This window comes from Enhydra lutris, unplaced genomic scaffold (assembly GCF_002288905.1).
Source record: "Enhydra lutris kenyoni isolate GAN:26980312 unplaced genomic scaffold, ASM228890v2 scaffoldscaffold4, whole genome shotgun sequence".
Classification (NCBI taxonomy): Eukaryota; Metazoa; Chordata; class Mammalia; order Carnivora; family Mustelidae; genus Enhydra; species Enhydra lutris.
Window position 1 is genome coordinate 20,285,865 of NW_019154088.1, and position 22,195 is coordinate 20,308,059.

The window sequence follows — 22,195 nt, forward strand, 5'->3', positions numbered from 1 at the left end:
CATTCCAAGCTAGAGACCTGGGCATGTCAGGTATGTCCCATCATCTTGGAGGGGCACTGGATAGTTGTAGGATGTGGCCTGGTTGATCATGGTGTTGTTTTTGGTGAAGGGGCTGAGGGTGGGCAGAATTGTAGTGTGCCCCCCTGCCATGGTGAAGTACGCAACCAGCACTGGCTCCCTGATCCAAGCATCACTGAGGAAGACTGAGTCTCCTGGCCATCTTAGTTGCAGTGGCAGTGGCACCAGCTTACTTTTTAAAAATATTTTAAAGTAATCTCTATACCCAATGTGGGGCTCAAACTCACAACCCCAATATCAAGAGTTGCACACTCCACCGATTGAGCCAGCCAGGCACCCCAAGAACAGAATACATTTATGAAAGGAAGATAGAGGAAGAGTCTGGAAGATCAACTCAGGAAGCCAAGTGAGATAAAGAAAGCCAAAACCCTGAATATAAATGGTGACTTCTGTGAGCTAATCCCAGGGAACAAACATTACCTGAGTAAGGTCAGTTAACTGTAAAGAGAGAGCAGTTTCAAAAACTTCAGTGTCAGAAATGAAACCTAGAAATTGGTGGATGCCACTTCTCTAAGGACTAAGATGACAGTTCTTTATATGAATTAAAAGTACAAACAGGAAAATTTTGAATGAGTTGAAAAGAATGATGAATGGTGGGGTCTGAAAGAGACACTACAAACTTTAAACCTTTAAAATTTCTTAAAATGAGGTGCCTGGGTGGCTCAGTTGTTTGGGCATCTGACTCTTGATTTTGGGGTTGTGGGATTGAGCCCCACATCGGGCTCTCCACTGCTCACTCAGCATGGAGGCTGCTTGAGATTCTCTCTCCCTTTCCCTCTACTCCTCCAACTCCCCAACCTGCTCTCTCCCTCTCAAAAATAAAATCTCTTAAAATATTTACCACAATGTGTTTCTAAAATTTCCCTCAACTTTATTTGCATGCTTTCTGACTGTATACTAAGTTGAATGGCCTCTGAGTAGCTTTAGGACATTTCTTCCTAAAGTCCTTTTTTTAAAAAGATTTTATTTATTTATTTGACAGAGAGAGACAGCAAGAGAAGGAACACAAGCAAGGGGAGTGGGAGATGGAGAAGCAGTCTTCCTGCCGAGCGGGAAGCCCACTGCAAAGCTCGATCCCAGGACCCTAATATCACGACCTGAGCCAAAGGCAGATGCTTAATGACTGAGCCACCCAGGAGTCCCAAATCTTTTTTTTTTTTAAGTCTTTTTTTCCCTAATGATCAATAGGCATTGCCTTATATATCTCACTCATCACGCACAACTTATAAACTTTATTGCCAAGAATATTGATGAAAGTATATTTTATTTTTTTAAAGATTTTATTTGTGACAGATAGAGATCACAAGTAGGCAGAGAGGCAGGCAGAGAGAGAGAGAGAGAGAGAGGAGAAAGCAGGCTTCCTGCTGAGCAGAGAGCCCGATGCGGGGCTCGATACCAGGACCCTGGGATCATGACCCAAGCCGAAGGCAGAGGCCCTAACCCACTGAGCCACTCAGGTGCCCTGATGAATGTATATTTTATGCTAGACCGTAATTTTTAGTGGAAAAAGAATGAAGAAAGAGGCAAAATTCCAGTGTAGTAGAACGGAAAAGACTTAAGCTTTAACTCAGATTTGAATCCTGAGTCTTCTGACAGTGAGACCTTGGGCAAGCTCTTCAAGCTTCCTTTTCTTTCATTATAGAATAGATTTATACTCTCTGCAGTATGGCTTTAAGTATTAAATAACATATAAATTGTTTACATTGACTGGTACATTCATAGTAGGCATTCATATGTTCTCTTCCTCCTCCCAGGGTCCAAGTTTAAAACACATATCTCACAAACTACTACAATAAAAATTTTTAGAGAGGATATCTTTCTCGTAGATAATCCATGATGGAGTAGAATGGGCCAATTCCAATGCATATATAATTTTAGGAATTGAGAATGAATTCCTACCATGATGAAAAGTCTTCTTCCCATCTAGACTGACACTGTATTCCTAGGTCTAGTAGACCATAAGGAGTGTCAAATATCAAGATTTCACAGTGACCACCTCTATAAAGTTATAGTTGAAAGGGTGAACAGAGAAAGGGACTTACATAGTTATTTTACATATTTAAGTAGTGTGAAAAAATATGATAATGAATATGTATTGCATGAATCTTTTAAGTTTGAAAAAGAGTCACTGCTTCATTCACAAAACTAATTAGCAAAGAGTGGGAATCCTTAGAATGAAGCCTTGAAAGAGAAAGGTTTTCCTTTTGTTCTGGGAATGACAAAGTCCTGGTGGGGGAAAATGGCAGGAGGGAATCTTTTTATTTTTTATTTATTTTTTTAAGATTTTTATTTGAGAGAGAGCAGAAGTTGGGGATAAGGGTTAGGAGTGGGGTGGGAAAGTTTCAGAGGGAGAGGAAGAAGCAGGAAAGTGTGGTTAAGTCTTGGCTTGTGACAGAAGGGTGGGAAAACAACTATTATGTTAGACATAGTGCCAGGGCAAGTGAGAGCAGACAGGTGCTGGGCGACCATATCTCAATTGGAAAAAACAATGTAGGCATAAGAGGCCCTAAAAAGAGGGACAAAATTTCAGTACGTTTCCCTTGCACAAACTTGCAGCAAGAGCACAGGATGCACCCAGATGTTTCAGTCATCTTAAAATTTTCTTTAAAATGCCCATAAAGGGGAACCCGAGTGACTCAGCTGATCAAGCATCTGCCTTTGGCTCAAGTCATGATCCCAGGGTCCTGGGATTGAGCCCCACATGGGGCTCCCTTCTCAGCGGGGAGCCTGCTTTTCCCTTTTTCCTCTGTTCTTCCCCTCCTGCACGTGCACGCATGCACACACACACACACACACACTCTCTCAAATAAATCTTACAAAAGGAAAAAAATGCTCAGAAACATGGAAAACCATGTTATTAGAAATAATCCTAGAAAGTGAGGTATCCACGTAAAAAGGCACCTGCATACAACATACATCACTAATTTTTGGATTACTGGAGAGGTCAAAGAAACAATAGTAATTTTTAAAAAGGTATTTTGATGGTTTAAATGCTTGGTGTTTTTTCCAGGTTTTATATAGAATTACCAATATTTACTTAGGTCAATGTATAAGAAATCAAGATGCATATATTAGAATACTGATTCCAACAATCAGATGACAGAATATAAGCAGGCATATTATCAATATTCTTACCCCATTTTCTCAATCACACAGATCCAGAAAAAGTTTAGAGAATTCCTGGAGTCAGTCCTATTAGATACTATTAGAGCTGGGACTACAATCCAAATGTTCTGGGTCCTAATTCCATGTTGCTTCCATGGTCTGAAAACTAAGAATAAATCTTCACAAATTTGTGCCATTGACAACATTTTTTTTTTTTTTTAAGCTTTATGGAATACCAATAGCCTTTTCTCTTAGCTGGTATTTTATTTTAAAGATTTATTTGAAAGCGAGTGAGCATGTGCGCGCATGTGTGGGGGGGAGAGGCAGAGGGAGAGAATCTTCAGACTCCCTGCTGAGCACAGGGCCCAATGAGGGGCTCAATCTCTCAACCCATGAGATCCTGACCTAAGCCTCATGAAATCATGAACAGTGTTGAAACCAATAGGCAGATGCTTAACCAACTGAGCCACCCAGGTGCCCTGTTGGTATTTTATCTGTGCCTTGTTGTCTGATCTCCTATTGTCCACTGTCAGTGCACAAACATCTAAAACCACTTTTCTAAGGGGGATGGAGGGAGGGCTTTTGCTGCATTCAGCCAAGTTCCCTTGCTTAGGAGTTTTCCTAGTTGCCAAATGCCTTCCTTCCATTGTGACCCTGAGCAAGAAAGTGATAAATTTGGGGGCGCCTGGGTGGTTTAGTCGGTTAAGCATCTGCCTTTGGCTCAGGCCATGATCTCAGTGTACTGGGATGGAGCAATAGTGGGCTTCCTGCTCAGCAGGGGGTCTGCCCTCCCTTCTCCCCTTCCTCCCTGCTTATTCTCTCTCCAAAATAAATAAAAACTTTTTAAAAAGTGGTAAATTTCCTTGGGGAAGAAGCTCAAGACAACTTCCCTCTCCTCTTGTCTGCTATAAAGCTAGAATGGAAACTGTCTGATGGCTACCAGAAATCACTCAATCACATGAATGTCTCATCTAAAAATAAAAGCCAAATACACATTTCTTTGTTTTTTACATATATTTACAATATAAATACTAAATTGACTTTCAAAGTACATATTCTTTTTAACAATTTGCAAAAGTTATCTAGCATGGGACAGCAATTTAATGTAAAGCCTCTGTAGTAGTAATTAAGGAAAAATAGAACTGTTTTAGGGATAAGGAGTTCTAGAAGGAGTATGAATGGGCATAATGATTTGAACTTGCAAAGGGAATGTGAAGCAGCTTAGTCCACATTGCACTGCCAAAACAGCATGTTAAAGGACTACAGCAACCTGGATGGGGTAAAAACTAGAGCTGAGAGATATAAAAAGTACACATGCTTGCATAGTGCGTTAAAGAAGCTCAACATTTCATTCTCATTTTCAATAAATTAAATGAATAGTACTTAAAACACATCACACAAAATTAAAGATTTGTGCATATATTTTGGATTTCAACATTAATGTCAAAAATACATAGTATGATTTTACATAGGATTTGTGCTACATTAGAACACTAGAGACAAACATCACTTGAGTATTAAGGAAAACATTAAATATTAAATAACTGAGAAATAAAATGTGTCAACACTAATCTAACTGGGGGGGGGGTTGCTATTGCAACATGTCCAATGAAGTGGTTTCAACAGTACAAAAAGGATTATTAGGACATGAGTGTTTCCAGTCTACTTGGAATATGTGGATCTCATTCCAGGAATCCTTTAATAAAAACTGGTCCAGGATAACAGGAGAGGATCCACTCTCCTGGTTGTTAATTGGTACACTCCGTTCTACGCTAATTTTTACTTCCCAACTTGGGTACTGAGCGAATACTTTAAATTGTCACTCCTTATCAACATCTTGGTGAAAACTGAGGGTTTGTTGGCGATTCAGTGTAAGATTTGAGTTCATACGCAGCACCGCTATCAACTTCCATTGACTTTCTTGAGAACAGGAGCCGTACATCTCTATGGAGGTAGATCTTTCCAGATTTAGAACTCTGGAACCTATACAGACAAGCAAACAGAAAGATGCAACATTGCAGGCACTGAGTTTTTAAAACAAACAAACTTGAGGATTTAAATTTTGAAAGCAGGAAGAATTAGTCTTGCTACAATATTAAGAATGACTCTTTAACAAGATATTTATTTAGTCTCCTATTGCCAAAGTTTGTGCTGCTAGTTAAGTTGTCTCTCCCTTATTATTCACTACCTGAACAATCGACACTCCCTTTCCTCCTAAGATCAGAGGCGCTTCTTTCTGTAAAGCTTGTTTCCCATACCATCCTACTTTCATCCCTGACACCGTAACACATGCACCTTCCCTCACCTACAGTGTCAAGTTTCAGTTCACATTAGTCGATCACACGACATTTGGGCTCTGCAGTTCTAGCATCTTCTAGTCACATCCATTTCACATAACTTGCCCTCTCCCAATTTTGAGTACATTAAAAAGGATTCCAAACTTGAAAAGTCACAACAGAAAATAATCAAGTATTGCGGAATTATTGCTATCATTAGTAATGGCTAGTAGCTAAATAAAGCCTAACAATCATTAAAAAGACAAAAGTTTGCAGTGAAATGAAAATGGTATCACAACTGTGTATGGAACTGTGTCGATACCCTGCTAATGTCTATGACATAATACAGGGGCTGGAGTCTTTTTTGTCCTATAAACTTGTCTGGAAGCTAGTCAAGCATACAAACACACTCTTTAGTGCTAATCTCTCTCATTTTCCCTTTGCATAGCAGAAATACTCTATGGATTTCCGAATTTTACTCCTAAATTAGCTGAAACATCTGGTGGTCAGTTGTATGTGAGTCAAATGTCAGCTTACTCTTCCATTCTGCCTGAAGTTTTTTTTACCTTCTTAATCTGAAGGAGCAAACTGAGACCTTTAGCAAGTAGAACATACTCATACATATGTGGTATACTTCCCAAAGAGGTTTCTTTACAGCATTTAAAGTATCTGATCACTATGTGGGGATTATAAAGGCTGGGGTGGTTTATGTTTACTTTAGTGAATGCTGCTTAGGTAGTGCTATGGTGGTGACACTTCAAGAGGAATGGTATCAAATGGAAGTGTAGAGAGTTGAATCTTATCCTAGATTGGGCGGAGAGCTATTCTTACAGTCTGCTATTTCATACCATTTCTCTTTTTAAAGTCTTCCAAGTCTGTTTTCAGATTTTTATTCCACAATCTATAACACTTCCCATCAGGCTCATAACAGGTAGTGTAGAGTTGGGTTTAAAAACATTGAGCCATAGGCACCTGGGTGGCTCAGGGGGTTGAGCTTCTGTCATGATCTTTGGGTCCTGGGATCAAACCCCATATCAGAATCTCTGCTCAGGAGGGAGCCTGCTTCCCTCTCTCTCTCTCTGCCTGCCTCTCTGGCTACTTGTGATCTCTGTCTGTCAAATAAATAAAATGTTAAAAGAAAAAAACAACACAGAGGTGCCTGGGTGGCTCTGTGGGTTAAGCCTCTGCCTTCATCTCGGGTCATGATCTCAGGGTCCTGGGATCGAGCCCCGCATCGGGCTCTCTGCTCAGCGGGGAGCCTGCTTCCTCCTCTCTCTCTGCCTGCATCTCTGCCTACTTGTGATCTCTCTCTGTCGATTAAGTAAATAAAATCTTAAAAAAAAAAAAACCACACCTCTCCCCCAAAAACAAACACTGAGCCAGTTTAACATGTCCCCAGGATTCAGAACACCAGGCAGAAGACCCCAAGGCAAAAGTACCATTTAAGCAGTACTAGACTTTTTCAAGTATGAGACTTGAGTGGACAACTCTTTATTCATTCTAGACCACCACAAGGTAGATCTATTGAAAGATAGCTGGTAGTCCCCATCAGTAGCAGATTAAAGGTCTTCTGCCTGGGCCCTGGATGAGAGGTGCCTCCTTCTCAGGAATAGCAACTTTTGGAGCAAGGAGTTAGGCTAAAATGAATTACTCTCGCTGATGTGACTGAGAACTTACTATGAACAGCATCAGAAAATTACTAAGAACAGAGCTATAAACAAAAGGTTATTCAGGGGCAACTGGGTGGCTCAGTCAGTTAAGCATTGGCCTTTGGCTCAGGTCATGATTCCAGGGTCCTGGGATCCAGCCCCATGTTGGGGTCTCTGCTAAGAGAGCTTCTCCCTCTCCCTCTGCGTACTGCTCTCCCTGCTTGTGCTGTCAAACAAATAAAATCTTGGCGGGGGGGGGGGAAGGCTATTCAGCTCTCTGTTAACCAATAGATTTGCTCATTGCCTGACAGCTACACTCCAGGATTTAAGGGCAGAAAACCTAGTCCCAGAATACTGGCAACTTGGACCTCAAGGGCAAACAGCTTCTCACAACCTAGTGCTGTGACCTGGGTAGCAAAAGTCAGAGGAAAAGGTACTTCTGATGGAATTACTAGAATATAAACTCTTTTTGAGAACAGAGATTTTCACACTGTTGTTTCCCTAGTGCCCAGGAGCATACCTGACACATAAATACTTGTTAAATGAATGAATGAAAGTTAAAAACGTTCCCTGCCCAATACAGTAGCCGCTAACCACATGTGGCTACTGAGCACCTGAAATGTGGCTACTTCACATCGAGTTGTGCTGTTCCTATCAATCTCTATTTGATTTCAAACACTTACAATAAAAGGATGTAAAAATACCTCATTCATAATTTTTTAAAAAGATTTTATTTATTTATCCGACAGAGAGAGAGAGATCACAAGCAGGCAGAGAGGCAGGCAGAGAGAAGGAAGCAAGCAGGCTCCCCGCTGAGCAGAGAGCCTGATTTGGGGCTCGATCCCAGGACCCTGAGATCATGACCTGAACGAAGGCAGAGACTTAACCCACTGAGCCACCCAGGCGCCCCTATGTGGGTTTATAACACTTGGGTATGTTGAGTTAAATAAAATACATTCATATTTCCTCTCTCTTACTACTTTTTTTAATGTGGCTACTAGGAAATATAGAGCTGCATATGCAGTTCATATAATAATTCTATTGGTTTCAAAAATGTGTTTCACTGCCCCAGATAGGTGAGCATTTGTTTTGATATAAAATATTTTACATTACATTGCTATAAATGAAAACTCTCCTAATTCAACAAGTAACAATGACTGCAGGAAGATACGCTATGTGTTTTCTGCATCTTGGCATATGAAAAGTTTCCAAATTAAGCAAATTCCAAAGGACACTGGTCTAGTCAGAGTGACAGGTGTTAAACTAAAATTTTGAAGTTCTTCTTTAGTAACGTACTTTCATATATATTTGAAACATTACCTCAGATGTATGAGGTAGCGTAATAACCGTTCTTCTGCATGTCGGATGTTTTCTTTATTAACAGTTCTCTTCATTTCTTGTTTAACAGGTACAGAAAAAGTTCTTTGTCGAAGGAATGTCTGATGATTGGCTGGCATATCTCGTAAGTCATATATCACAACAAACATCTTCACCACAGTCTTATTAGGATTAAATAAGGTCTGAAGAAACAACATAAAAATTATTCTTTAAAAAGTGGTTTGTTGATTTGATGCAAAATGATTGTGCCAATAATAAAATAGTTTTTTTATAAATTAATTCCAGTGGATATAATTCAGTTTTGGAAACTAAAGTTAATAACATCTTAAAAGTTTATGAAGTAATATTCAATTTTTTAAAAAAAGTTTCAATTTTTTATTTCCCAATAATACAAAATCCTGTAACAAATCAAAATTTTTAGTCACAAATTTCATATTAGACAATACATAGCTTTTACTCTTTGTTCAGATTTTAAGAAATGCTTCCACTAAAGTAAGCACAATACACCCTTACTGGATTAAAACATTCCAGTTCACTTATTTCAAATATTAGCTTTATTAAAGTGTGTCAACTGTGAAATACTCAGAATATTAATTTTCCTTACATTTTTAATAGTGAGTAAATAGAAAAATTTAAAATAGCTGGGTAAAACTAGACTTTTTGGTATATTAGGTACATATAGTTATATAAAATTAAAAATGTGTTCTCAAAAAAGAGAAATTTCCTTATTTGGAAATTTTTCTGAGTTTAGAAAATAAAGTTCATTATTATTAGTTACAAAGTAGGATGAATAATACTTCATGTTCTTACAGTTGGATTCATTGCAAAAACTGTAGTGACACTAAACTTTTAAAAAATCACCAATACCATAATAGACCAAAATACGTATCCTTAGTGAAGACTGAATTAAATTCAACTGATACATGGCTATTAATAATTGAAGGAATATTATTTTTTTTAAAGTACTAATTTTTAAACAAGATCCCAAGCTGCTGATCTGACTTTAACCAAATTACCAACACATCAATAGGTAACTTGGTGCCCATGCTTTCAGAAGCTCATCCGTGGCACTGGACATCACTCACTGAATCAAAATGAGAAATATATCAATATTATGATCCAACTTTTGAAATCTAGTGAGTCTTAAGATTAAGGCTAATACATTCAAGAACCACAACAACTAGCAAGCCAGGAGTTCAAACCATGTTTATACATAATTAAACTATATAAGGAATGAAAGACATACCTAAGTTTCAGATTTAAAATTAATCATTTTAAAAGTTGGCTGTTCTCAAACAAGAGGTATGAATATGCTGCCTCTGGGTCATTATTATGACAGCTGATAGCTAGCTTTCCAGTGACCTACTCTGTCACACGAACTACATAGCCAGAGGTGAGAGAACGAGAAGATTATCACTCATTTAAGTTCAAGAAATGCATTTAACATAGAAGTATTACTTTAATATGCAGTGATGCTTTCTTGGTAAAATTTATATATGTGTATATACTGCATTATATGCACACATACGTATTACATAGTACTGTGTTTCATCCCTGTGAGACAGGAAATAAATGTATTTGAACAATGGTGATGAGTAAAAGTGGTCTGGTGAAAAACTGATCACATTGAGGCCAAAAGACATCAATAAGAAGGCTTACTGAATTAGACCAGATCCTGAGTGTAAGGAACTTAGCTAGGTTTTTTTTCCTTTTTAAATTTCAGCTCTATTGAGTTATAACCAACAAATATCAATTAGATTCTTTTTAGTCTGCAAGCGCCAGCTTTGGAAAATAGACTTCTGGGCCTGCAGGATTATCCTGTGTCTGACTTGGAGATGAACTCAATCACAAACTGACCTTGATAACAAATAAGTCTTCTGAGAATGCAAGACCAATGATGAATGATTGCTCTGGGCTAGAGGAATTTTCCTGAGCCAAAACTAGATCAACACCTAGACCAAAAGAGAGGGTGCCTTCTCTGCACTCATATTTGTCAGACTACATTTCTACTTTGTGTAACCATCTTAGCAGATTAACTTCGAAATTATTACACTAGGGATCATATAATTTTGTTTTCCAAGGTTTCCTGACAAAGCAATACTAATAGTTGAGGTCTTCTTTGAGATGGGTCAATCTCAGTCTGGCTAATTATATTAAATTGAAGGCACTAGTAATGTTAGTTCTAATTACACTGAAAATAGCTCTATTCAAGTTATGTAAACTGGCATATACTATTTTTCTAAAGCATTCACCTTCATTAGATTATTTATGCTTTCCTTTTATGAAGGTCCCCACATGGCCATTCCTGGGGCAGAGCAGGGAAACTCCAAAGAAAGCTGCAGCCCCACTGTTACTTACCAAAGTTGTTGCAGCAGCAGTAGCAGGAGAAAGGGCTAAGTTCTATATGTATGTGAGAGAATGATTATTGCAATTGTAGGCTATAAAACACATACCACTTGTATTGTTCCTGAAGGAGGTACTCGATAACCCCTTTTACCAAGGGACTCTAAAGTAATCACACCCTTGAAATAAAAGAAGACAAATTGAGTACAAACTGATGCACATGTAAATAAAAGACTAAAAATAATAAACCATGTAATTACTAACATTTTATAATTTTACTTGTATGCAAAAATATTCCCATCGATAGGTACATTCGGAGTATGGAACAGTGAGGGTCCAGAAAGGATTACTGTTCTTCCTGGAGATGTTGCAATGAATAATATATAACACTACACTGCTTGAAATTTATAGTAAGATATAAAATACAGAAATAAGAAGCTCCTTGACTGAAAAGGAAATAAGGGAGAAGATGGGATTATTCCCTTGTTATCACACGGGAGGATGGAAATGAAGAAGAAACCAGTTTACTGTTCTTTGGACATGTAAGAAGTCAGGAATGCAAAGGGGTCTAAGTCTTAGCCAACAGTGAAGTTAATTTTTCAGTCGGTGAGTTAAATTAATATATGGATTTCTGACTGTACAGACAGACCAGCATCAACAGACTCATCTGTAAATGTCTTAGAAATGTACAATTTATGATTCTCCCTAGACCTACCAAATCAAAGCTGTATTTTAAGATCCCCCAGATGATATCATATGTACATATGTACTACCATTCTATATTAAGTAGTTTTCTGAGAAGCATGTTCTAGTCACTACAGAAGCCCAAATGACAGCAAACAAGCATAAATTAAAACAAGGAAAGCTAGAATTGCACATGTGAAAGTTTCTAGATAGGCAAGATGACCAAATGACTACAGGTGGTTAATTGTGATATTTAATTCTTAGATAGCTTTCAGAAAGGAAGGCTGATTCATTTAACTGGGGTAACAGTTTCAAGTAGTTAAATAGAATAATTGCATGTTCTACATTTCATATGCCAACATTTTATATTGTACATGCCAAAACATGTCGAACTTCAGTAGAAGTAAATATAAAACAGGACTGTCCCATCAAACATCTCTGTTATTTGTAAGACAGACCAGGGTTGGAGGGTGAAAAAAGCATGCAAACATATAAAGGAGGGCCAGACTCTGCTATGTGAGTCAAGTGCCAACCTCAGACTATTAAATTAACACATTAATATTAGGAAATATTCGTGGAAATGGTCACTGAAAGGACATAGGTTGTTCTTGTCTAATCTGATTTACCACATGGTCATTTAAAGCATGAAAAAAAGCCTATCAACAAACTGCATTCCTAATCAAAGCAGTAATGAAGCTTTAAACAATTTCTCTCTTACAATCTGGTTTATGTGAAAAAAAGCTATGGTATATAATGCCCCTCTTCTTCCTAGTTCCAGAAAAAAAAAGTAGAATATAACCAAATAATAGCTATCTTTATAATCACATTGATATAGGCAACACATTACCATTTTCCTTGCTACCTTCCCCTAAATACATTTAAGAGAACTGATGGGGCAAAAACTACAATAAAGACTATATTTAGGGGCGCCTGGGTGGGTCAGTTGGTTAAGCAACTCCCTTCAGCTCAGGTCATGATCCTGGAGTCCCAGGATGGAGTCCCGTATCAGGCTCCCTGCTCAGCAGGGGAGTCTGCTTCTCCCTCTGACCCTCCTCCTTCTCATGCTCTCTCTCTCAAATAAATAAATAAAATCCTTAAAAAAAAAAAAAAAAAAAAAAAAAAAGGACTATATTTATTTCCTTTAATAGCTTTATTCCTTTATTAACTTTAATAGCTTTCAGAACATGGTAACAGTAACTATATCAATTTATAAAGACAGTATGTATATTTTTAAAACCTTATAGTATATGCCTACACTTTACAACTATTTCTAAGCAATATAAGACCAATAGGGGCATTCATAAATTAGGAATTTTAGATACAAATTGGGAAACTACGTGGAATTTCATTAGTATTATTACTAATTTATTATTTGTTATATTTTAATAATTTCATTATTTTAGTTGGTCACCATATTAATATATCTACCTATAAAAAATTATAGTGTTTAACATAAAGAAGAAAAATACATTTTTTTCTGGCATTATAGAATGGAATAGGAAGGTTAAAGTAAACTGAGTTGGGTCAAAATCACACACAAAAACTCCTCAAATTACTCTGCTATAGAGACTACGCAATAAGTAAAACGAAAAGTTTATCTTAATTTGGTGAATTACAAATACAAAAAAATAATATATATGGTCCTGTTAATATGATGATAATTGAAGTCATACCATGAATTTACCACTGGCATACATTCCTTAAAACATTTTACCTGGTTCCACCATTCAGTAGTTTCTAAACAGTGAAATATTGTTATGTAGCAGTTGGATAACATTTTTACCACTGATGCCCAAATTGGAGAGAGATTATGTGGCTTTGAGCTAATCTTTAAGTGATTATTTAATGAAAAAATCCTGTACCACTTCTATACCACAAAGACAGAATTTTCAGTTCTTGTGCCAAATTGTATGTTTATGAGTCATCTGTGTTATTTGTGATGAGAGATCCCAAGGTGTCTCAGTTCTGCTGGTCTGTGATATATACTATCTTGTCAAAATGTGATCAATCCTTTGAAAATACACTAAACTACCAAAATGTAGAAGAAACAAGATTAATTTTATTTAGTAGGAAAGATTTGTGGTCTAAGATTTGAACTAGGTCATTTACAAAAGGAACCCATTCCAAATGAACAAAATAACCTAGAAAAAATTTAATTACACAATGGGAAGTTTACTGAAGAATATTATCTGAGAACAGCAAGTCAGGGATTCTGAAAGGACAGACTAAGCCAACTCAATAAACTGATTCATACCCTTTCCATATCAAAAGTTGTAATCATTTGTGTGTACTTTCTGGAGACAAAGTGACAAAACCTTGTATCTCTTAATTCTATGTGTTTTAGATGTCAGCTAAAATCAAAGATTAATGCTGGTCTGCTTTTTAAAAGCAGAGTTCAAATTCTCTCTTGCTTGTAAATTTCACTCAAAGATATTTACTTGAGCTGATTTCTAGCCATTTGCTCTTTTATCTTGTTTCTAAGTCATCCTAACAGTCACTGGGGACTTTGTACATTATGACAGATTACAATATTGTAGGCCTTACATTTCCATTCTGTATTACTAAACGTCAATAGAATATGTGAAACTGATGAGATTTATTGATGTCCTGGTAAAGTAAAACGGGTACCTTTTATCCTGGTAAAGTAAAATGGGTACCTTTTATAGTCCTATTTTAATATTGTAAGCACTCCAGAATGATACATTTATTCTGATACTGAACTTACATCAGTTGTACTTTCCATGTTACTAGTTATCCAAAATTAGCTGTTATTTTTTCTAAATTATACTGGAAAAGTAGATACATCTTTCCATGGTAAATGAATATCAGGTGGCTTTGTGATAACTGGGCAGGTCTGTGAAGGAATGGGTCTTTGTTTTATTTTTTATTTTTTTAAAGGATTTTATTTATTTATTTGAGACAGAAAGATACAGAGAGAGAGTGATGAGCGAGCGAGCACGAGCAAGGGGAGATGCAGAGGGAGAGGGAGAAGCAGACTCCCTGCTGAGCCAGGAGCCTAATGTGGGGCTCGATCCCAGGATGCTAGGATCATGATCTGAGCCAAAGGCAGACGCTTAACCAAGTGAGCCACCCAGGCACCCCTGGGTCTTTGTTTTAGATAATAGTTACTGTTGTGCATCTTTATGACTATGATCCATAATTGTAAATGTTATTGGGGAAAGAAAACCTGAATAAATGAGCAGATACCACAATGTTGTTTTTAAATAAAAGTATGAAATACTGGTCATGCTCTTAAATAAAAATTTTCAGGGACACCTGGGTGGCTCAGTCAGTTGAGCACCTGTTTTCGGATCAGGTCAAGGTCCCAGAGTCCTAGAATTGAGCCCAGTGTCAAGCTCCCTATTCAGTGTAGAGTCTGCTTCTCTCTCTCCTTCTGCTCTTCCCCTGCTCATGCTCTCTTTCATTTGCTCGCTCTCAAATAAATAAATAAAATCTTTAAAAAAAAAAAATTCACCCTTAGAATGCAGTAAGGCTAAAATAATTTTCCTTGAGCGAACTGGACCAATAATGAACAGGCTATATTTAGGTCCCCCAAAATGTATAATTTCATTTCCTCTGTTGTTTCTTAATTGCACAGAATTCCCTTTTTACAGCTTTTAGTCCTTGACAATCTAGAAGGTTGGGGAGAGGGATATTAGGAGAGGAATCAATAGGGTCATGTGATAAGCTAGGAAATTCAAGCAGCAAGGCCGGAGCTGTAAACTTCTGTAACTACAGCAGTTTGTATTTGTATACAGCAAAGTAAGACCTAACATGAAAACACAGATCTGACTCCCCATTTGATACCACTACTGTAAACTTCTTACAGACTTGCACTGTTAGTCTCCTCTCCACCTTTGTCTTTTGTAAAGTGCTGAAACTAAACATACACTTGGGCCCTGTCTCATTTTTGCAGTTGAAGGCTTGTTTTATCCTCAAGTAATCAAAAACAAAAACAATAAAGATGAAATCATAAGATCATAAGGCTCAAAACTGCTCTAAATTACCCTTGGTTATCTTACTCTCCCCGTTAGAACATACGTATGGAAACAGAAATAGCTAGGATTAGAAATCAACTCTAGGATTAGAAAAAAATGGTCTCAAAACAAATAGGAGAAAGGGGGTAAAAGGGTCTCACAGAAGACTTACTTCACCAAATCGTTAACTAAATCTTCCTGAGATGAGGATCACGTGGGAAGGCAACACTTGTGGGACCAGGGTGCACAGTAAGCACTTGAGAATTTGTGGGAACTCAGCAAGATATGAAATTATAGTGTCACTAATAGTTTTTCATTTTTTCAAATCACATAAAAACAAGTAAATTTTCAGCAGAGCCTCAAATGCAAAAGAGGAAATTTGTTGTTAGAGCTAGCTGAAAAAGAAGTTGTGAGGTAACATTTTATTTAAAAATTATGTTCAGTTAGCCAACATATAGTAGTACATCATTAGTTTTTGATGGAGTATTCAATGATTGTGAGGTAACACCCTGGTATTTTAGTCTCATTCAGCCTTTAGTTTTCTCTTAGGAAATGCTTTATTTCAAGCATTACGAGAAAGCAGTCTTAAATCTCTTTAAAGACATTTGTCATTAAACTGGTTGATTTTAGCAGACAAAGATAATTTTTAAAATACTTGCCATATAAGGAGAGGGAGCATTATCATCTGAAACACTGTAGAATGACACTTCAACGGGAAGAGTCAAATGTGTGGGGCAGAAAACACCACTTGCCCCTACCTCGGCAGTGAAACCATCAACAATGCCAAGAGGGTCTAACCGATAGTTTAAGACAGATTCCTGGAAGACAAAATTTTTAAGAAATAAATTTTAGAAGTTGACACACATCCTGTTTTTTGTCTGTTTTTCATTTAAAGAAATATATTATCACGCTTTCTGGCACTAAGAAAATATGGTTGCTACTCAAACAGAATCCAACAACACATTAAAAAATATCATTCACCACAATCAAGTAGATTTATTCCAGGGATGCAAAGGTGGTTTTAATACTTGCAAATCATGTGATGATTTTAATGTGATGCATAACTTCAATAAGAGAAAGATAAAAACCATAGGACCATTTCAATAGACACAGAAAAACATCCATTCATAATAAAGGCCCTCAACAAAGTAGGGTTAGAGGGACCATACCTCAACATAATAAAGGCTATCTATGAAAACCCCACAGTGAACACCATACTTAAAGGGGAAATCCCCCAAGGTCAGAAGAAAAGGATGTTCACTTTCACTTTTACTCAACATAGTACTGGAAGTCCTAGTCACAGCAATTAGAAAACATAACATTACATTGTTTATTACACTGAAATTAAAATCAAATTAAATAGGAGCACCTTGGTGGCTCAGTCCATTAAATATCCCACTCATAAGCTCAGCTCAGCTCTTGATCTCAGGGTCATGAGTTCAAGCCCTACACTGGGCTTCATGCTGGGCATGAAACCTACGTTATTACTTTTTTTTTTAAGATTTTATTTTTATTTATTTGAAAGAGAGACAGAGAGAGAGAGCACAGGAGCAGGGGGAAGGGGCAGAGACAGAAGTGACTCCCTGCTGAGCAGGGAGCCCAATGCAGGGCTCCATCCCAGGATGCTAAGATCACTACCTGAGCTGAAGGCAGCCACTTAACCAACAGCCACCCAGGTGCTCCTGAAGCCTACTTAAAAAGAAAAGAATGACAAATCAAACATAGAACAAACAAATAAGGTGGCTAACATTTCCACGTCCTCACTTCATACGTTTATCAGACCTGTCATCAACTTGTCCCCCATAAATCTTCTACCATTGTATGAAGTTTGGCCGCCTCTCACTATTCCAACTCACACTTAACTATCCTTAAACTTCACCGTTAGTTAAACCTAATTGTTTAATATGTTATTCTTAATCTCTGTAAATAAAAATATGTTCTAACAGAGAAGGTATAATATCAGAAATTTTTGTACTCTTCAGAGAGCCTATCCACAAGGTACTGGCCATAGAGAAGCACTTTAAATCTTGTTAATAGGGGCGCCTGGGTGGCTCAGTGGGTTAAAGCCTCTGCCTTCGGCCCAGGTCATGATCCCAGAGTCCTGGGATCGAGCCCCGCATCGGGCTCTCCGCTCAGCGGGGAGCCTGCTTCCCCCTCTCTCTCTGCCTGCCTCTCTGCCTACTTGTGATCTGTCAAATAAATAAATAAAATCTTTTAAAAAAATAAATAAATCTTGTTAATAGTCATATGCAAAGAGAGCCAAGCACCTGAAACTTCAACTGAAAAATAATTCCTTCTTTAAAAAATAACATTATATGTGACATATGTTTTATAGTTTAACTTGTCTTTAACATTGGAGAAAAACTTAAAAGCACAGAAATAAAGCGGTGTCTTGGTGGTGCAGTAGGTTAAACTTCCAACTCTTAGTTCCAGCCCAGGTTATGATCTCATGTTTGTGAGATCAAGCCCCATGTCAAGTCAGCTTGAGATTTTCTATCCCTCTGCTCATGCTCTCTCTCTCAAATAAATAAGTAAATAAGTAAATAAATAAATCTCACCCCCCCAGAAACCCAGAAATACAAATAGAGAAGTTTCTTTTTTTTCATTTCTTTCAAGCTCACTTGCTGAAAATCACTTTTAACAATTTAGTGCTATCTTGCTAGGTATGAAAAACATTTTAAACTTTTCACAAGCTCTCATTTATATACATATATCATACGTATACACATTTATCATGAAATGTGAGTACCATATCTTTGATTCAGTAGTTGTCTGGGAAAAAAGGAACACTGGAAGCCATCACGAGCCTGATAGTTTGTGTACTGTAAAGTTCAAACTGTGACATTAGCAATTCTGAAATTCCCAATTAAAAAGCTAACAACAAAAGACCTATGTTATAACCAAGCTTCTAACCTCCCTTCTGCCCTGCAATCAATCCAATGCATATTCTGTGATTTGACCACTCAGTCTCATGGCTGCAACTCTCTTCCCTACCACCATTAACATAGCTCAGACCCTCACAACCTCTCCTCTGAACAAGTACATCTTCTAATTAAGTCCTTCCTACTCTAGTGTATCCTTTGTATTATGGGCAGAATTGTTTTTCTACAAACAAACAAACAAACAAAAGGTATTATCACCTACTAGACAAAACTTCATGCTTCCTGCTATTAGATCAAGTCAAATCTTCCTAGCATGGCATGTAAGTCCTACCCTAGGTTTCTTGACTCCTCTCTCCCCACTTGCACAGAGTATCATGCTCCAAGTCAAGCTGTTGATTTCCAACATCATCATATTCTGTTGCTACTTTCGCAAATGTAGTTTCCCTGTCTAAAATCCCTTCCCACTCCTCATGCAAATTTACTTGACAAATTCCTACTTATCTTTTGTAACTAAGCTCAAGTGACAGTTCCTCAGTAAAGCTTTCCTCAGTTCCTTTAGCACAGAGTGGATATGGGAGGACTGAGTTAATTTCTTTTACAATGATAATTACTTGAGTTTATAAATCACTTACATATTCAGTTGACTGTAATATCTATAAGGCAGGAATGTTATCTAGCTTTGTACTCCTAGCATACAGCACAACACATGGTAGTTACTCAAAAATATTTCCTAGGGGCACCTGGGTGGCTCAGTGGGTTAAAGCCTCTGCCTTCGGCTCAGGTCATGATCCCAGGGTCCTGGGATTGAGCCCGCATCGGGCTCTCTGCTCGGCTGGGGGCCTGCTTCCCCCTCTCTCTCTGCCTGCTGCTCTGCCTACCTGTGATCTCTGTCAAATAAATAAAATCTTAAAAAAAAATCTTAAAAAAATACCTCCTAAATAAAATAAATCTAAAGATGGGTAACATTTTCATAGGAAGAACACATAAAAAATTATTATAGATAAGGCCAATGGCCTATATTAGTTTCTGACTTTATTCAGCTTTTAATGACTTTAATATATTAGCAACGCATGCTAGACCCTTCTCAGTGCAAAACAAGAAAAGGAAATACAGGTATGGATTACAAAGTAAGAAATAAAACTGACCCAATTTGTAGAAGATATGAGTATCTATGTAAAAAAACCCCAAAGAACAACAACAAAATCAATAAAATCAATAAACTGAGCAAGGTCATAGGCAATTACACACACACACACACACACACACACACACACACACACACACACACTCAATCACTTGTATTTTAATATACAGCAATGAAGGACTGAAAGTTAGAAAACTTTCTTTAAAAAAAATTTTTTTTTAGAGAGGGGAAAGAGAGCATGCACCAGGGGGAGGAAGATGGCAGAGAGAGAAGAGAATCTTAAGCAGGCTATGTGCTGAGTGTAAAGCCCAACGAGGGTCTTGGGTCTCAATCCCACGACCCCTGAGACCTCAGCCTGAGCCAAAATCAAGAGTTGGACAATCAACTGCACCATGCAGGAACCTGAAAATTAAAAACCTTTTAAGTAAAATTTATAATATCACCTGAAAACATGGATTAGTTAGATATAAATCTACAAAAGTATGTTTAAGATATATGCATGCTGAAAATTACAAAAAAAAAAATCAATGAAAAAAATAAAATTTTTAAATTTTAAAAAATCAATGAAAAAGAACAGCTAAATGAATGCAGAGATACACTATATTCAGATATGAAAAGATTTAATATTCTGGGGTACCTGGCTGGCTCAGTTGGTAGAACATGCAACTCTTGACCTCAGGGTTATAAGTCTGAGCCCCACACTAGGTGTAGAGGTTACCTAAAAATAGAATCTCAGGGGCGCGTGGGTGGTTCAGTCATTAAGCTTTTGCCTTCGGCTCAGGTCATGATCCCAGGGTCCTGGGATTGAGCCCTGCATTGGGCTCCCTGCTCTGCCGGAAGCCTGCTTCTCCCTCTCCCCACTCCTCCTGCTTATGTTCCCTCTCTCGCTGTGTCTCTCTGTCAAATAAATAAATAAAATCTTCAAAAAGATAAAAAATTTTAAAAGCTAAAAAAAATAAAATCTTTTTAAAAAAGATTTAATATTCTTAAGATGTCAATTTTCCATGTACTGATCTATATCAATGCAATCCAAACAAAATCTCAGCATACTGTTTTGTAGAAATAGATAAGCTAACTCTAAAATTTACATGAAGAAGGTGAAAGAAACTAGAATGGTGACAGCGATTTTGAGAAAGGATAACATGTTAGACAACTCAAATTAATTCATGTCAAGACTAGAATAATATGACATTCATTATGAACATTTATGACATTGTTCATAAAAATCAAACAGTTGATTATAAACTTTGTGTCATATATAAATATTAACTCAAAATGGATCAGAGAACTAGATGCAAAAGCTGAAACAATAAGATGTCTAGAAAAAAAGTTTCCTGACTTTGGATTAGGTAAGTAGTTCTCAACCAGGGACGTATGTCAGTCACTGTCAGAGACTTTTTTTTTTACCTGCTACAACTGGAGGGAGGGGCAGACAGTGGTACTGGACTGTAATGGTTAGAGGCCAAGGATTCTGCTAAATATCCTACGATGCTTAAAACAGATCACATAACAAAGAATTATATGGCTCACATATCAATTGTGCCAAGGTTGAGAAAACCTGGGTTAGGAAAAGTTTTGTTTTTTTTTTTTTTTAAAGATTTTATTTATTTATTTGACAGACAGAGATCACAAGTAGGCAGAGAGGCAGGCAGAGAGTCCTGGGATCATGACCTGAGCTGAGAGCAGAGGCTTTAACCCACTGAGCCACCCAGGGACCCCTAGGAAAAAATTTTTCAGATACAACATCAAAATCAAGATCCATAAAAGAAAATAATAAATTGGACAAAATCAAGGTGCCTGGGTGGCTCATTCAGTTAAGCATCTGCCTTTGGCTCAGGTCACGATATTCACAGCAGCTTTATTTTTATTTTTATTTTTTTTTTTTAGAGAGAATGCACCAATGTGTGGAGTGGGGTGAAGTGGAGAGCAGTGGGAAAGGGAGAGAGAGAATCTTAAGCAGGATCCATGCAGGGCTCAATCGCACGACCCTGAGACCATGATCTGAGCTGAAATCAAGAGTCAGATGCTTAAGCAACTGGAGCCACCCAGGTACCCTCACAGCAGTTTCATGTGTAATAGGCCAAAACTGGAAACAAAGAACCCAAAGGTCTAGAGTGATGTACATGAATAAACAAATTGTGCTATATCCATATTGTGGCAATAAAAAGGAATGAACTCTTGAAACACAGGACTTGTATAAATTAAAAAGGACCTGTGAGCTGGACAGTCTCAGAACCTCTCTGTATTTTTCTACTGAAGTCAAGTGAAAATGTATGCATATCTGCACAAGTACATTCCAGTGTACTGATCTTTTAACCATCTTCCCTAAGGTTTTCACATATCAGATGCTCTTTATCCCCCCTCACAAATTTTCTTGTAAAACAAAGGTTGCAGAACATCTGACACTCACAGTAGCCTTATGCAATTTTAAAATAATGACAGAGAATACAGAGTTCAACATCTCTGAAGTGATACCTTGAAAGTGACATGGAAAAGAAATCAATTCACCATAAGTCTTTTCATTTTAAAACTTTGGAAGATAGCCTAAAAATTAAAATTTAGTTTTAAAGACAGCATACTCTTAACATATTAAACCACCAAAATTCCAATGAAGCTATTAAAACTACAAATTTTAAATTATTTTCCCATAAAAGCTCACCAATTAAAATCATCCTTAAAACCCCATTTACAGGTTCACGTTTAAGGCTGTTCTTCTTTC

At 37.4% G+C, this 22,195-nt stretch overlaps 1 protein-coding gene across 1 annotated transcript in view; it reads right to left on the reverse strand.

Moving 5' to 3' along the window:
* Positions 1–4,195: 4,195 nt before the first annotated feature.
* The window catches only part of LOC111158858 (family with sequence similarity 214 member A), a 92,465-nt gene continuing 74,465 nt past the window's right edge, over positions 4,196–22,195 (reverse strand). The window contains exons 10-13 of the mRNA XM_022521159.1: positions 16,110–16,268; positions 10,900–10,968; positions 8,429–8,628; positions 4,196–5,166 (exon numbers count right to left, since the gene is read on the reverse strand). Coding sequence (XP_022376867.1) covers positions 5,013–5,166; positions 8,429–8,628; positions 10,900–10,968; positions 16,110–16,268 — 582 coding nt within the window. The 3' untranslated portion in view covers positions 4,196–5,012. The remainder of the gene's footprint in view (positions 5,167–8,428; positions 8,629–10,899; positions 10,969–16,109; positions 16,269–22,195) is intronic.